We start from the raw sequence: 16,947 nt of genomic DNA on the forward strand, positions 1-16,947 counted from the left end.
CTTCTTTGATGGCCATTGCAGTGTGATCTTCTGCGTGGGGAGCTTGAGGAAAAGGCGCTCGGTGGTGGTGACATGGAGGCATCTTCTCTTTCTTCTAGAGGAGCGGCGGTGGCGCCCGAAAGGTGACAACTCTGGACTCCTTAGAAAACGATCTTGACGAAACTCCATCACGACGATCTTAACGAGTCTCCCGGTATCTCACCTTGGTACCACCTCTCCCATCAACGATCATCCACCTTCATCGCCTCGCCGACTACATCACTCTATCATTTCTTCTGTGTCGCTCTGTCGAGCAACGATCACCCACCGCTTCCGCTTCCGCTTCCCTAACGACGGCACACCCCTGTCTCCACCTGACCGCTCTGCTGAGTGACGGCCGTCCGCCCCGAGGCGCTAGTATGATTGCCTCCTCGAGTCAAACGTGCATCCTCGACCTACTCAGCATCCAAGCACAGAGCTTGGTCGATTTCAGCTGGCTTGACCTGCACATCCCTTGCCGAAACGCACACCTGAACCAAATCGACGAGCAGACACAAGCCACGAGAAAAGATATGTTTTTCCTCTGCCCGTAGGCTTCATCGGTTTTTTTTTTGATTTTTTATTTATAGCACACAATAGGCGGCTGCTTGACATGGTACAAGGAAACCAAAAAAAAAAAAAACACAAACCGACTAGCACTAATCCTAGACTTGACACGAACTTGTACTAGACTCAGACTAGGGCATCGATCGATCGCTGGTGTGTGTGTCCGATCGGACTAGTGATGCAGGCCTTGAAGCAGGCCTCTGTATCTGCTGACCTTGCCTCGGAGCTCTCCGTCCTCCAAGCTCCTGAACACCTGCAGCGCGCGCACGCCGGCGGCAGCAGCGAGCCTCGGGCTATTCCAGGGCGGATGGAAGCCGAGGTGGGCGGCGATGCGCTCCAGCCCAACGGGCAACTTCGGGCACTCGGCGGCCATCCCGGCGACGTCGTAGACCTGGTCGCCGAGGAAGTGCCGCACCGCGCCCACGAACCCGGCCAAGTCGTTCGGGAGCGGGCAGCCGCCGGTGACGATCTTGAGCAGGTAGGCAACGTGGTACGCACAGGTGTAGGTGACCCACGACAGGCCGCGCCAGGGCCCGATGAGGCCGGAGTAATGTAGCAGCATGGCGCCGAGGCTCCAGGCGTCCACGCCGTGGTTCGCGAACGTGTCCACGTCGAGGCCACGGCCGGCTAGGTAGGCTAGGGAGTTCGCGTCGTGCGGATCAGAGTGGCGGCGGAAGTCCCGGAGGTTGAACTCCCAAGCTTCGGTCTTGCCGTCGCGGTCGCAGACGGCGATCCCGACCTGGAGCGGCTTGAGGGCGTCCACATTGGCCTTGAGGATGGGGTAGCGCTTCTCGTCGGTGAGGGCGTCTTGGTCCTTGCCGGGATGGTGGACGAGGCCCGGGTAGTGCACGTTGACGGCGACGTACCGGGCGCCCTCGGCAAAGTGGCGGAGCCTGGCCGCCTCTTGGTGGAAGCTCCAGGCCCACACGGGGTGCACCAGGACGGGGACGTGTGGCGCCGGCATGGGGACGGGGTGGTCCGTGGTCTGCGGCGGAGGCACGCGGCCGTGGAAAGAAGCCGGCGGCGGCGGAAACATCGAAAACATGACTCGACTGCGCGTTGCTGTTGTTTTGCTTTCGAAGATCTTCCGCTGCTCTTGTGTCAACCTCTTCTGAAGTTCTGAGTATATGTAGTAGTACTCTCTGAACAATTGTAGCGAGAATCGGACGTACACACGGTCCGGGTCGGATGGTAATCGGTGAGCAAATCGATTTCCATGGGAAATACGGAGTCGCAGAAGACAGTATAGAATCAAGTATGTACTCCGTATGTGTTAGAACTCACTACGATGCCGTGTTTGGTTCAGATTAGATGACTAACCGACTAACCGATTCGTTTTGGTGCCAGAAGAAACAGAGAGATGAGGCTTGTGGGCTCCTGTGTCGATCCATCTCATCGTTTCTGTTGGAATTTGTGGCTTTAATATTTTACATATTTACTACCTTATTATACTTCTGAAATTAAAATAAAATATATTCATGAATAACATGGAGCAGTTGAACCGGAATTGTAGTTAAGGAAATATATTTAAGTAAGCTGGTACGGTTATACAAGAACCGTATACTAGAACAGTGTATATGAGTAAGCTGCAATTATGTACGGGATGAGTATAGTGTGGAATGTCAGGTTGTCGATAGAATTGGCTCTATGGATTGTTAAAACAGGTGAATTTAATTTTAAATTCAAACTTGACGCACGACTCACACGTATGTGTGTTAATGATTGTGGTTGGTTTCCTCCAAGCCTGTCAGACGACCGAGCCCCGCTAAATAAATCGCTACACGACTCCTGCCGCGGTCGTTCCCCAACGTCCTACGGCCACCTCCATTTGCGCGGCCGCCCGGGATCCATCTTCTCTACGCCCCCCCCCCCCACCGACGGCTTGAATCGTTCGATTTCAGCGTGGCGCGACGCCGGAACTAGGCGCCACAAAGTGTTTGGTGAAACCATTGCAAGGTATGTATCATTGCTGACTCGCCGCTAATTTTCGCGAGTGTTGTGCTAGTTCAAATAATTTATTAGATGAAGTCCGAATTATGTGGATGAGTTCCTCCTACCATTCTTCCTATGAAGAATGGGATCTTGAAGAAAAAAGAAATATAGCTTTGCTATTGGCTATGGCCAAGATTGTGTGATCTAGGAGAGAAGAGAGGGTGGCATGCTTCATTGTGTTGTATCATTCGATTCGACAAACCAATGTACATGATGATCTTGAAAAGGATCTTATCGACGAGTGGTGGGCATGGAACGGCCGCCAAAACAATTAGTTTCATTTTTGTATGCTTGTTTTATTGTTGTAGGACTATCTGATGTATTCTTCAGAAACTATTTGTTGTATCGAGGTACTATTTATTTGTGTTGTAAAAATAACTAAACTATTTATTGTTGATTTTTTGTATGTGTTTGATATTTGTTGTTCTATGTTTGTGTGTGTTTGGTGTTTGTGCTTCTGCGCGCTCTGGTAAAGCGCTGGTTGCCGGCACCATTTTATAGTGCCTGGAAAAAGCTGAGCATAGCCACGCGCGCTAAAACAACTGAATTGGTGCTGTAAAACATTTTTACCTATTAGTGCCGGGTAAACTCATATTGGCTAAAGTGAAAAAGAAGAAAATGGTAGAGAAATTCGGCATGGTGCTCACTAAACCTCCATAATATCTAACAAGTCGAGTCTTATGTCGGTCAGTGCTGGCCGCCCGATTTAGGTAGAAATTGGACTTCCCGCCCAACATACGAATTAGGATTAACATGAAACGTGACATCTGGCTCGTTCAACCATGTTCATCTCAGCATACCCTCCACTCGCGTAGTAAAAATTTGCGCTATCACAAAATCATGGTAACAATTTTTCCAGGACGGCATCAAAACAATGAAAAGAAATCAATCAATATTTTGAAAACACCAATGCATCACAAATGATGTGACTGTTTAAAGATGATTCCCCACACAGGCAACAGCGCATATCAGAACACTTTTCTGTTTCTTTCCCGCCACATCTCTCTCCAAGGACAAGGAGACCCATAGGAGCAGCGACTGAATCATCTTTTTAACATGTTCAGAAGCCGTTTCACTAACAACCGAACTCCAAACCTCGTCAAATGTTGCCTTGCCGCCTCCAGGGGTTTGGATTGAGGGAGGAACAGCCCTGCCATAATGATACCAGGCACCAGATACACAAGAGACAGGAAGGACAGGAACAAATGGCAAGCAGACTCGAGCTCCCGGTTGCACATGTGACAAAATTAGCAGTTTGGCAAGCTTCTGCGCAACAGCCGATCAGCACACTACAGACAGTTCTGAAGGAGCAAACCAAGAGAAGACCTTGCAGAGCAACAGAGCCCAGACCTGCCACATGAGCTTCTTCAAGGCAGAACCGCAATGGCCATCGAACTGCAGGAGGTAGGCGACTTAGCTGAGTAGCAATTTCAACTTCATGTTCCCTGAGCTGCGGAGAACTATCCGAACTGAGGCAATCTTTTCGGATTCACTCCACCTTACATCTTTGTGCGAGCTAGGCCATGTCAAGTCCTTAGACTGTTTGATGTGATTATTACTTTTTGTAATATTAGTCGAGTTTTGCCAGCCTGGTGACTCGCCACTTACACTGTTAATGACGATGAAGAAGAGAAGGCTGTCATCAATCTAACTGTACATGCTCTACACAGTAGTATGATTGGTCAAAAAAAAAAACACTAAGAAACTCAGCTACAAAGTTGTTCATTGCTATAATTCAGGACAGCCTATTTCCAAATTTGTTCACAAACCAATTCACGGAGATATAAGGTTCAGTCTAAACACAGACCTCACTGGGAACTCAAAAATTGTACGCTTCTCATGAAAGACAATATTCTATTCGGGTCCTTACTTATACCATCAGTAGAACATATTCCACTGCTAACATCCACGCCATTTGGTTTTAGAGCAGAAGCGGCTTGGCAAACATTATCCGCATGAAGGCCTCCTGCTAACAGCCAGCCATTCTTGCTTTTGGCTGGCGGCATTCGAAATTTCTCCCAGTTGAATCCTTTGCCACTGCAAACAGATACAGAACGATTTAAAATACCTATAAATTTCAGATCAATATATCTTTCCAGACAAAAATAATTACATAGTAATAATATTCGTGCGAACAAATGTAAAAGAAAAGGTAGTTTTGTGAGGAAGTATATCAAAGGAAGCAATATCCGTGCGTCCGTGTCCACACACACACTAGTACTTGCCTTGGGTCATGCAGTTTGCAACAGAACACACAAGCGTGTGTGCACTCTGTTTAAAGATTGACTCGATGATGTCTATCCTATTGACCAAACCCGCACAGGACCGCTACTCGGACTACTAGACCCCGAGAGAATCCATTGTAAGAGAAATACTGCTCTTCTTTGGTTGGTAATTGGTATGTTCAATAAGAGCTTCACTAGTTTCCATTGTTAACTAATTACAACAACAAACACTAAGATAGCATCTGAATGAGCAACATTATGTACCTTCCACCCTCTGCGCTATCCACCAAAAACCAGTCTATGGCATATTTTTCGCTGGGAGGAGAATTGATAAGTTTTCCATCCCCATCAGCATTCAGAACGTACACAATTCGGTTGTTCTTGGCAAGAGCAGGAAGTAGTGCTCGAGAGCTATCTCCATGAAGCTGTGTAAATGCAACAGATCAGTAAAGCCTATGCACAAATGCCCATTGTAGGTCTACCAAGTAAAAAAGCTCTGGGAAAATGTACCTGAATGAGTTCAAGGTTGCATGAATCGGATAACCTTAAGATGGTCTCTTCGTCGTCATCGACAAACACACCAACAGGTTCAGCCCCGTAAGACTTTGCTACTCTGGATATTTCTTTGGCTTCTGACAGCTGGACAGATCGCTTGGAGTTGGGCCAAAGAATCATCCCGATAAGTTTAGCTCCAGCCTTTGCAGCACATTCTGCATCTCTAGCAGATGTGATGCCACACATTTTGACTACGGGCTCGTTTCTTGCCGCATCCACCGCACTGGAAGTTAAGGAAATGGAAGGGCTAGCTCGTTTGCTGGACGAATATTGCATTTTAACTAGAGGCAACCTTGGACGCCCTGAACAAAGAAAATGAGGGTAAGAATTAAGCATAGTTGGGAATCTTGGTGAGGCTGGGAGTTCGAGTTTGTACTGGTAAACCCCAAGAAGTGCCAAACTTGCAGTAACCGAAAAGCACCCGACAAAGCGGCCCGAATGGATGAACATAGAAGGGCCAGAAAAGACTCACCTTTGCTCGAAGGTGTGGCCACCCGAAGCGGATGCTTGGTTGAGAACGCTGTCGACATGGCTGTTACAAAGCACAATCAAAGGAACATGTAAGGTCTAGGGTCGCACAAACAGGGCACACAGCGAGTAGAACGCAGCGGCGCAAGCATTTTATCGAACAGGTGCCGTGCAACCTGGGTGACTAGAAAAATCGACCGCTAGAAATAGAACCTGAGGAGGAGAAGGGGCCGCCGGGAGCGCCTGGTTGGGCAATCTGCAATCCAGATGCAAGCAGCTCTGCTCTGCGGTCCCTCGACGGCGTGGACAAGCGACGAGAAACGGAATTTAAACGAGGAATGAAGAAAGGAAAGCAGCAGCCCCGTCCGGCCAGTAGTGCCGTACCGCCACCGTTGTGTCGCTCACCTACCGCTCACGTGGCTGAAATTGACTTATCAAAAAAAAAAAACGTGCCTGAAATTGATCTCCACCAGTAAAAGAAATAATGTCCTCATTTCAAATTAACTGAAATTCTAATGAACCAAAAGGTAACTTCCAACTAAATTTGTAAAAATGTATCCATAATACCGCATGAAATTATTTCTTTTACAACCATACTCCCTCTTGCCCATTTTATATTGTGCATAATTTTTCATGCAAGTCAAACTGTGTAAACTTTGACCAAGAATATAGATAATAATATAAAGATCTACCATGTCAAATGCATATAATATGAAAATATATTTCATAATAATTCTAAAAATATTATTATTTTATTGTATATGTTTATATTTTTATCAATATAGATGATTAAACTTTACGAAGTTTGACTGTGACCAAAGCTTATATACAACATATTTTGGGTAGGAGGAAGTAATAAGATAATCTATTCGTCCCATCCAAAAATATATGTCTTGTTAGACTAAAATAGCGTACCAAAACATATTATAGTTGGGAACAGAGTTAGTGTGTGATACTCTCTCCGGTCAATGGGGGGCCTCTCTGACCCTCGCGTCGCTCGCATGGGGCAGCTCGGGCGACACCCTAGCCCTCCCCCCTCGCACCACCACCACTTACCCACACCCCTGCTCCCCCGCATCTCCCCGCCGATGGTAGGCCATTCCCAAGTAGTGTCCCGGCAAATGGCAGGCTCTCATCTCCGAGCGAGTCTAGCAATGACGGGGCTTTCTCTTCCTCGCGTGGTAGGATCTCTAGCCGGAGCGCGGCAGCCTTGGACGATGCAACTCATCTGACGGAGATGGACGCCAGGGCGGTGGACCCAGACTTCTTTGGTGACCTTGGCGATCGATGTGGCTGCAAGGGTAGCACGACGCCCGGTTCGGGGAACTTGGTACATCTCAGCCCCCCATTTTCGTGTGGTGCAGGTGGTCTTCGCGGTCCCCGCTGAGATCTCAGGTCTGTTGTTGGGAGCTGACAGATGGCGGCGTGGGGGCCTACCGATCTGCCCAATAAATGGAAGGATGTGATCCTTGGGTTCTTATCGTGCCAAGAGCCCAAGACAGTGTTCTGCTTGATGCCAACCCTCATTGATCTGGCCCATGCATACCTGACCATGGGAAGCCCGGCCCAAATTTTCCGGGCTTGGGCTAGCCCGAGCATGTATGTGGGTCGGGCCTGGGCCGAAGATTTAGGCCCGATGGTCGGGCCAGGCCTGGGTCTAAAAAATGTGTGAAATAGGGAAGCGGCCCGGCCCGAGTCCCGATGCCCGATGGGCCTTTGTAGTGATGGGCCGGGCTTGGGCCTGAAAGTTAAGCCCGATGATCGGGCCAGGCCGGGCCTCGTCCTGGGTTTATTTTGCGTCGGGCTTTGTTAGGCCCGGCTCGAAGAATTCTCAGGTATAGGCTCATGACATGTTCCGGAAGGCTCCGCTGACGATCTCCTTTGGGCGTAGATTGCTGGATCGGATATGATTTCTTGGTATGTACCCATATTTCTAACTGTGTGACTTCAGGAGGTTGTGACGTGAAGCTTCGTTGTCAGTTGCCATCATCGGACATGTCGGTTTTTGATTTTCATGGAGACAATAGTGGAAAATATGGGGGCTAGGGTCTAAGATCTAGTAATGATGGACTGAGTCTTCATGGAGAAGAGGACTTTTCTTTGTGTTTCTTGTCTTGCAACACTGACATCGGCAAGCGGGCAGCAACATAGGCGGAGTACATAATCTTATCTTTCTGGGTGAAAATGTAAGGTCTGACCTTAATTGATTATGCATGATAATAGTATTATTGAAAGGATTGTTTTGAGAGAACTTACTTGCTCCAAGCAAAACATTCAAAGTATGGTCTTAATTGATTGTGCATGACAATGTTCTTGTTAAAGGTAATATTTGAGAGCGCGGACTCTAGGTGATATCTTGAGTGCTGCAGCAACAAGGTTTTGATCACTGTAGAGGGATCTTTTATTTGTTTTTAGTAGGAATGTGCGCATCCGTAATATTTTTCGAACACGTCGTTGTGTCAGAGAGGCGGGGAGTATTTGATATGTTCATAATATGAAAATACATTCCCTTTTCGGAAAAAATGTGATACTCCCACTATCCTATAATATGTTGCATATAAATTTTTGTTAAAGTTGAACTTTACAAATTTAGATTGACTATATAGAAAAAAATGTTATTGTCTATGATATAAAATGTATATAGTATGAATATATATTTCACTGTGATTCGAATATTATCGATTTCAGATTATAAAAAATATGTTTGATTATATAATTAATCGAACTTACAAAGTTTGAATTTTATTTTATTATATAACTAATCAAACTTTACAAAGTATAACTTTTACGTAAAATTATGCGCATTACGTAAATTGGAACAGAAGGAGTACCTGGTGTCCTATGTATAGAACGTTTTCTATTTCTCATGTGTCTCAGCTTCAAACAAGGAGGTGTAAGGGTATTTATGCCCTCAATATTATTTTGGTGTTTGGTGAATACAAGGTTAGAGAGGACTAACATTTCCGTCAAGATCATCTACAAGTTTAGTCCCCTCTCCCTCTTATGGTATCGGCTCGTAAACGCAAAAAAGAAAGGGAAAAGAAGAAATGAGGAACGGACTCGAAGCCGAAGTTCGGAGGAGTGCTTCACGATAGCCTGAGCTATGCGAGGGTAGATCTTCTTTTTTTGGTTCGCTCTTAAGTATAGGACCTCCCTCTATTAAGAGGGGAGGGGATCGAAGTTTTTATTAAGAGGGGAGGGGACGGTAGATCGAAGTTTGCTCAGTTCTTATCCAAAAGAAACCAGCAGAAAACAGCAAATCGGGCTGGTCTAGACCGGCCGGCCAGCTTTATCCTTGGCCCAGCGCTTTCCATAGAAATGGACTGGGCCCACAGCCGGTCATACTGCCTAGCCCATTGGGCCTGGCATTCCTCCCGCACGCAACGCATCGCATCGATCGCGACGCCGGCACTGTATTTCCTACGCTCGCCCGTTGTGCCTCGCTCGCACCGCACGTGCGCCGATGCCGCTGCTGCAGCGCGCGCTTTGCTGTCTGTCGCTCGCTCCACGAACCCTCTATTTCTGACAATTTTTCTAAATCTGAACAAAAATAGATTTTGAGCAAATTTAATCTGAAACAAAATTTTGAATTTAAGCAAAAAAATTAAACCTGAGCAAACCTCGAAACCGAACAAAAATTTAAATTTGCAATAATTTTAAAATTTCTTAAATTCGATATTTGCTCCAATTTAAACATTGCTCCAATTTAAAATTTGTTTGAATTTGAAATTTGGTCGAATTTAAAAATTGCTCCAGTTTAAAATTTCCTCGATTTCGAAAAATAAATAAGCAAAAAACGAAAAAACCTAAATAGAACAAAAAAATGAAAAAAAAAACAAAAAAGAGAAAACCCAATAAAGGAGAAAAAATTAACCCGTCCGAAAATCGACTGGACCGGAAAAGAAACAGAAGAAAAAAAAGAAAACACGAAAGCGATCTAGACGGGCCGCGGCCCGCTGGCTCCCGCACGCTGGCGGGGCTTAATTCGCCCCACTAATGGGCTGGAAATAGGGTTTAAGTAGCTGCCAAATTTTGCAGTACTTTTTAGTCTGATGTGTTCCAGACGAACAGACTATATTGTTCTCCGTATACAAAACTCTGGTGTGCTGATGCTTCAAAGATCTGGCTATATTATATAGGCACCAGCCCCGCTAACGCGCACTTTTGGCTCTCAGGTGCGCACGTACCCTATATTGAAAACACGTCAAAAATTTACTAAAAAGATATATCATAAATTAAATGGGTAGGGAATGTATGCAAACATTGGTACGTCAAATCGGGAACTTAAATATTAAATTATGTAGCCTACACAAAAATAACAAGATCTACTGTTCTTAGCAGTAGATACCTACTATTCACAATATAGCGAAAATCCATCTTCTCTTTTTTGTGTAGGTCACATAAATTTGAATTTTTCCTTGAAAATTGACATGAGTAAGTAGCATTGTGACATTTACCTCGTGCATAAATTATTTCAAATAAATTGATACATTTATATAGTGTTATTCAAATGTTTTTGAATATCAGGGTATGGTACACCCGAGTGCACCACCCTATCTATATTCGCCAGCCCCGCCCTTTTCTCTTCCTTACCGAGGTGGTACACACGAGCTATGAGAATATGGGCCTATTGCTTCTTGACTAAATGGGCTGCCATCTTTTCTTTGCAAATAAGAACATCACTTTCTTCTCGCCCTCAGCCACGAATCGGCCTGCTCAAGAACCACAAGAAGTTTCACACGTTGCTATGCCTGGACACCACACTCATCGCCGTTTCATGTTTTTCTATCTTTTTTACCCTGTGTCTTCTACGCATATATAGGACTGATACTACCTCAGGTCGCAATTAATTGACGCACCAAAAACATATTGATGTGCATGTGGAAGCCTCCCTCCACGTCGATTAAATCCGACCGGAGGGAGTACATGCTAAACTAGACCAGTGAGTGTGTATATGCATGTGCATGTGATCCACTTGTTATATTAACCGGGTTATCCATCGGGTAACCCATGGGCATAGGCTTATACCCATGCCCGATCCACAACTAATCGGGTCGCCTGCAGGTCGCACCCATGGGCGCAACTAAGGACCCATACCCTACCCATCGGGTTGGGTGCCCGTGGGCGTGCGTGCCCATGGGTCAAACTGCCGGCTTGAGGTGCCGCACACCCCCAGTGACCAGCTCAGGTATGATTTTTTTTTCCTTTTTTCTTCTATTTTTTCTGTTTCTTTTATCTTACTAATATTTTTCTTTTTTAAAATCTAACATTTTTTATGAAACTCTTTTTCCAGATTTTTTCACAATATGAACATTTTAAATTTTGAACATCTTTTGAAATTTGTTTTTTCGAAATTTGAAAAAAAATTATGTTTGAACATTTTAAATTTGAACATTTTTTTAGATTGAACATTTTTGAAATTTGATTTTTTTATATTGAAGATTTTTAAAATTTGGACATATTGAACATTTTTGAACCGTGAACATTATTTGGGATTGAATTTTTTTGAGTTTGAACATTTTTTAAAACCTATTTTTTTAAAATATGAACAATTTTTTGAATATGAATACTTTTCAAAACCTCAACAATTTTTTTTAAAATATTAATATTTTCGAATCTAAAAAATAAAAAGAAGCAACAGAAAAAAAGGAAAATAAAAGAAAAGAAAAAACAAAAAAGAAGCAGAAAACGAAGTACACCGCGAATTGGGCTGACCAGGCCGGCCCATACCACGGGGGGGGGGGAGGGGTGCACCGTGCGGTAACGGTCGAACTGGTCGGTGTATAGGAATTCCCGGCTATACCGGCCATCCTCTATTCTGCCCGAAGAACACACAAAAACAACTACTTTGCCTATATATGGAAGGGGATGATGTCGTTTTTGTTCACCTTGGCTATTCTTTGAGATTCTGATAAAGTTTGGGAGTGATGTTTTGGCACATGGGAGCGTATGCTCCCTTTATTTTGAAATACATATTAGACACATTTTAAAATGTCAAAAAAATTGAAACAAAAATTTCGCACGTACATCTCCATCTGCTACGCGCTCACAAAGTCGTTTCATGAAAAATTGACATGTTATGTGGCGTGTGTAAAAAAGACAAAATTCGGTGCTGAAACAAAAACTTGTAACAAGATAAATTTTCTCCTTTTCGCTTAGACTACAAAAAATATCATTTTTTCGTGAAACTTGACGAATACACATATATTATGGAGATGTACATGTAAATTTTTTTGTCAAAATTGTTTAACACTTGGAAATATGTTTTTATGGTAGAGAGATCATACGCACCCGGGAGCCGAATTGAGTTTCTGATAAAGTTTGTTCATCTCTAATACTCTCTTGAACTCCACTCCACAAATCCCTTGTTCTAGAAAGATTCATCCAACGAAATTAAGAGAGGATCCATTCATTTGAAAGATCTATTTCTCCTCTCTCATTCCACCAATCAAATTCGTGATTTGAGCTCTGTATCAAGTTTAAACTTTGATCTTGTTAGTCTTCGAGGTTGAGGACTTCTAGACGGTATCGGTCGTCCGGAGCAATCGACTTGTGATTGCACGGATAGTTTGTACGAGAACGGAGGCCTCCCTAAGGTCTCCACTAGTGGATCGAGTGTCTACTTCGTGGAAGAAACTCACGGAGAAAACTATGAGCTTTCGTAGTGTTCGGGATCCTTCGTGGTAACCGCACCACTCGAACAGTAACTAGCTTCCTCTCAAGGGAGTGAACATCGGGATAAAATCATCGCCTCCGCGTGTTCTTCCTCTGAAGGAAGTGAACATCGGAATAAAATCATCGTCTCCGCGTGTTTCGGTTATTTCTATCATTTTTCTTTACTTTGATTGTCTTTGCTTGAAGTCGTATATCGCATCATATAGGTTGTTCATCTAGCATTGCTAGAGGCAATTTATTTACCCACACCAAGCCTAAAATTGCTAAAGAATTGCGTAAATTTTTATAGAACCTAGCCTAAAATTGCTAAAGAATTGAGTACATTTTTATAGAACCTATTCACGCTCCTCCAGGTTAGTACATTTAGCTTGGAATATGAAATCCATGGATTACCTTTCGGTAAGGTACTCATTCCGTTTCTAAATAGAAGATATTCGCTTGAACTCTTAAAACATCTTATATTTCGTAATTTATTACTTGTCGGTGCTTTTGAATGCCTAGCTTTAAAAATATAGGAAGGTTGAACCTCTCAGTTTGTACAATCGTGTCTTCAAAGGAGGGCTAGTATATTTCGTTTCGAATTATCACCGTCTACACTACACATGTATGTACATGAAATATATGGATCCACCAATTTGTTCATTACCCATTCTTTGCCCAAGAAAAACTACATTACCTAATATACTGTAATGACTGTTCATCCGAGATCACATGCAAATCTCACAGCACCGCCGATTCTGCTGCCTTTTCTGCGTGCTCTCTACACGTTACATGCAGACGCATCACAGCAATATAATATATAAATTAGTGGCTGTTGCATTCAGCAAGGCTTTCATTTAAGAACATCCACGACACAACACCAGATGTATCTACAAGGAACAGCAGTAGTAGAAACGTAGCATTCGAAAGCTTTTAGGGTCGCAAAGTCATATACAGTAGCTAGATACGTGCGCAGCACAAGGCAAAGAGCGATATCTTGTGATTACGGAACCACAAACGACCCATAATGCATGCATGAGAAACCAGCCTTCTAAGTTTGCTTCTTTGCCTTGGCCGGTCCCCTGGGTATCTTGCTCAGAACCTTGGTATCCAGCACCTCGTAGTGCTTGCATGCCTCGGTATGGGCCTTTCCAGCGAAGTGATCCACCTTGTCCTGGTACTTGTCGTACAAGATCGGTATGGTGTGGATCATCAGGACAGCTGTTCAGGATCTCAAATGTATCAGTACACTAGCATTTAACACCAAACTTTCTGATAATGGCATGTGAGTTAAAAAGATGCATTACCAACGTAGACCAGGGTGAGGAAGTCACAGCAGCTTCCTACTTCAGAGAGAACCCAGAGAGCAGCAATGACCTAAAGAACACAAGTTAACTGTTAGACATCCCTCAATCAACAAACAAAGTAAAAAACATTATGTGTAATTGTGATGGCAGAAGCGTACACCAAGAAACTTCTTCAGATCATGCCCCAGTGCAATCTCCCGAAACAAATGAAGGGCCCTGTTGACGTCGTTGCGCAATGCCCGTGCCACATTCACAGCGGCATCTTCAGATATCTGAATGACAGGAAAATCCGGTGGACTCCTGAAACATAACACTTGTTTGTATGATGGAAGCAGTATCAACCAAAGCACGGAAAAAAATAACCATATATTTCACTCACTTCTTGATAAAGGTCATAGCTTTGGACCACAGAAACAAGACGGCCAGGCCTCCAATCATCACATGGGATATCAGAGTTAAGAGGTGGTAATCAAGCACTTCAAACAAAACCCAAAGGACAGTTGCGCCACCGATCACTACAGCAGTTGTCTTCTTGTCTTTCCATAACAGTACGTCAGCAGCTGCACAAGATGGTACCAAAACAAACAAATAGAGCCAATCAGAACTGTCACAATGCAGCTATGACTTCATAATTTTGTTTATAATACTGCAAGATGCAGTGTCCTCATCATCAATGGATCTGACTGTAGCTAAGTGTGGCTATAGCAAGCGAAAAAACTTCACCTTTCTAATGTACGAACTATTTCATAAGAACGACAACATAACCTACAAATCAACAGCTTAAAATATCTAGGAGCTTATGGAACATCTATCACTTTGCGATCACCAAACAGAGCAGGATTAAAAAGGAACAGCAGGCATGCAAATTTTGGGACTCGGGTTCTTGATTTCACAATAGTTTGAAGCTTAATTTAAGTATAATTTGAAGCTTAATTTTAATATTTTGGTGTCCTGTGCCTTGTGTGCCATCGTTAATCACTTTCATAATCCTGAGTTTGAAACTAACACCCTCATGTCTAATCCGTACCTTCCCTAAACTTCCAGAAAACGTGCCAGTACCCCTTCAATAACAAAGAAACAAGCTTAGCAAGAGAGAAGATGATGCTTCTCCAAGGATCAGTTATACTTCTGCTAAAATCTAAGGTATGTGCTTTTCTAAGGATTCTCCATTCAGCATACCAGACATCATTTGCTTAGATTATTAATGGCAAGAAGCTTTTTTTAGGAAAATAAGGTTCTAGAAGATAATAATGGACACTTAAGCAAAGTGGACCTAGAAGGTCCATAAGTCCATGTGCGTTTTTCCTTTTTGAAAGACGGCTCTCAATCGATGTGGATCTTGATAAAGTAGAATCAATAACACCTAAATTCAAGTGTGGATTCCGAGTTAAAATATAATTGATGCTGCCACTTGCAAGAAGTCACCAACAAGAATCATTACGATTCTTCCAGGGTAACATATCATCCATAGAAAACTGGATTAAAAGGTGGTGATTCCAACAGGTAGGCTCAACTTCCTATTTCACAGATATCATCATGATAACACCTACTGGGTCAACAAAAAAGGTGCATATAGCTTCAGATTGTAGAAAATTGCTTTTACATGCTCAGGAAGCTGCATATAGCTTCAGATTCTCTATTAACAGTAGAAGATAAAACGAAAATTGGTCTGTGCCAACAGCTCGTGAAAGCAACACTTTATTCAGCCCAGAAAGTAACAAGGAAACGTTCAGTGACAACACGCCCCATTTATTGACAGAAGTGAGGTACTCCCTCCGTCCACAAATAAGTGGACATCTAGCCATAAACTTTGTCCACAAAAGAGTGTACTCCTATCTTCTCAATGCACTTTAATTGCTTCTCTCTCATCGCACGGAAATCAAACCCAATAATATTGAGCATATGTTCTCCTTGTTTTCTACAAGCACTTAGCTTATTGGAGGTGAATTAATTAAAGAGGGAAGATGCATCTTTCCAATGCATTTTTTACTTCACTTCATAATGTATCTTGAAAACCCCGCACGTACACTTATTTGTGGACGGAGGGAGTAAGTGCGTAGCTTATCTTCAGGCCGAGGTATCTCAAAAGCTAGAAGTCGACCAAAATATTCAGAAAATGATAGGTGGGTGTTTTCTTGTGGTAACGAAAGATGTCTCCCGATCTCATAAATTCAGACCCAGTGATGTAGACGGATTAAAGGTTTTAATGGCTCGCGGCCTCACTAAGTTAAGCACCCATCCTCAAATTAGACAACGAGAGTTGCAGATAATAGAAGAACTAAGCCGATGTTGTTAGAGCAGGCAGCCAGGCACCATGGACTAAAAAGAAACCAAAAGGAAGCAACCAAATTACCGATCTGGCCAATTGTTAGGTAAACAATTCGGAGCTGAACCACACCACACAGAATAAATAATAAAATAGAAACCGCCCGCCTGTAGCACAAACTATTATTTGAACAATGAAACCAAATCCAGTAATAACAGTATCGAGCAGAAATATTATCATGGTTTGGTACTACACAAAAATAAAGGAAAATAAAAAGAAAAAGGAAAGTTCGTACCTTTACCGCCTCCAAGCACCTTATGCACGGAGGTGTCCTCCCCAAGCAGCTTGAACCCGCGGGACCTCACCGTCGTCTCCGGCGCAGACGCAGACGCAGGCGGGGCCGCCTTCTCCGGCGAGGCCTCGGCCTCTTTTTCCGTGGTCGGCTCCACTGGCAGCGGCGGTGCCAGGCCGCCCTCGGCGGGCGCTGCCGGGGTGGGCGGGGGCGCGGCGACGGTCTCCTCGGCTGGATCGGCCATGGATGGAGCGGAGCAACCGAAGCTACAGGAAAGCTAAACACGAATTCCCCTCTGCTCTCTCGTAAAGCGTGCAGTGTGTGTGTGTGTGTGTGGAAGTGTGCCTTGGCTGCCTCTTTTTGGTTGGGTGAAGGAGAGATGGGTGGAGATCTCTAGAATATGAGGAGAGTGGGACGGGCCGTCAGCCGCCGTCACGGCGCGCTTAGCGCCTTTCGGTGGTGGAGCAGGTATGTGTACCCGGGAAAAGGCTAGTTTTTCAGCCACATCTCATGTAAACACCTTTTTGTAACTTATAAATGGAAATTCTGTGGCACACCAGGAAAAGCACTGAAATATTTTAAAAAATTATCAAAACCTCTTTG

The 16,947-nt window shown here is 44.0% G+C and overlaps 3 protein-coding genes across 3 annotated transcripts; all 3 read right to left on the reverse strand.

Annotated features, from left to right (window-relative positions):
- Positions 1-746: 746 nt before the first annotated feature.
- Positions 747-1,630, reverse strand: LOC124656216 (probable CCR4-associated factor 1 homolog 11). The gene has a single exon (XM_047195002.1). It carries the CDS (start codon positions 1,628-1,630, stop codon positions 758-760), a length of 873 nt encoding a protein of 290 aa, XP_047050958.1. The 3' UTR covers positions 747-757.
- Positions 1,631-4,302: 2,672 nt separating this feature from the next.
- LOC124683334 (N-(5'-phosphoribosyl)anthranilate isomerase 1, chloroplastic-like) lies at positions 4,303-6,152 on the reverse strand. Its single transcript, XM_047217873.1, has 5 exons — positions 6,039-6,152; positions 5,830-5,889; positions 5,313-5,659; positions 5,067-5,227; positions 4,303-4,614 (listed from the first exon to the last, which is right to left on the reverse strand). Exons 2-5 carry the CDS (start codon positions 5,885-5,887, stop codon positions 4,386-4,388), a joined length of 795 nt encoding a protein of 264 aa, XP_047073829.1. The 5' UTR covers positions 5,888-5,889; positions 6,039-6,152; the 3' UTR covers positions 4,303-4,385.
- A 7,147-nt stretch (positions 6,153-13,299) lies between these two features.
- Positions 13,300-16,659, reverse strand: LOC124683335 (reticulon-like protein B2). The gene is made up of 5 exons (XM_047217874.1): positions 16,348-16,659; positions 14,166-14,346; positions 13,945-14,086; positions 13,787-13,856; positions 13,300-13,700 (listed from the first exon to the last, which is right to left on the reverse strand). The coding sequence occupies exons 1-5, from the start codon at positions 16,586-16,588 to the stop codon at positions 13,531-13,533; spliced, it is 804 nt and encodes a 267-aa protein (XP_047073830.1). The 5' UTR covers positions 16,589-16,659; the 3' UTR covers positions 13,300-13,530.
- Positions 16,660-16,947: the final 288 nt, after the last annotated feature.

Source organism: Lolium rigidum, chromosome 1 (assembly GCF_022539505.1).
Source record: "Lolium rigidum isolate FL_2022 chromosome 1, APGP_CSIRO_Lrig_0.1, whole genome shotgun sequence".
NCBI lineage: Eukaryota > Viridiplantae > Streptophyta > Magnoliopsida > Poales > Poaceae > Lolium > Lolium rigidum.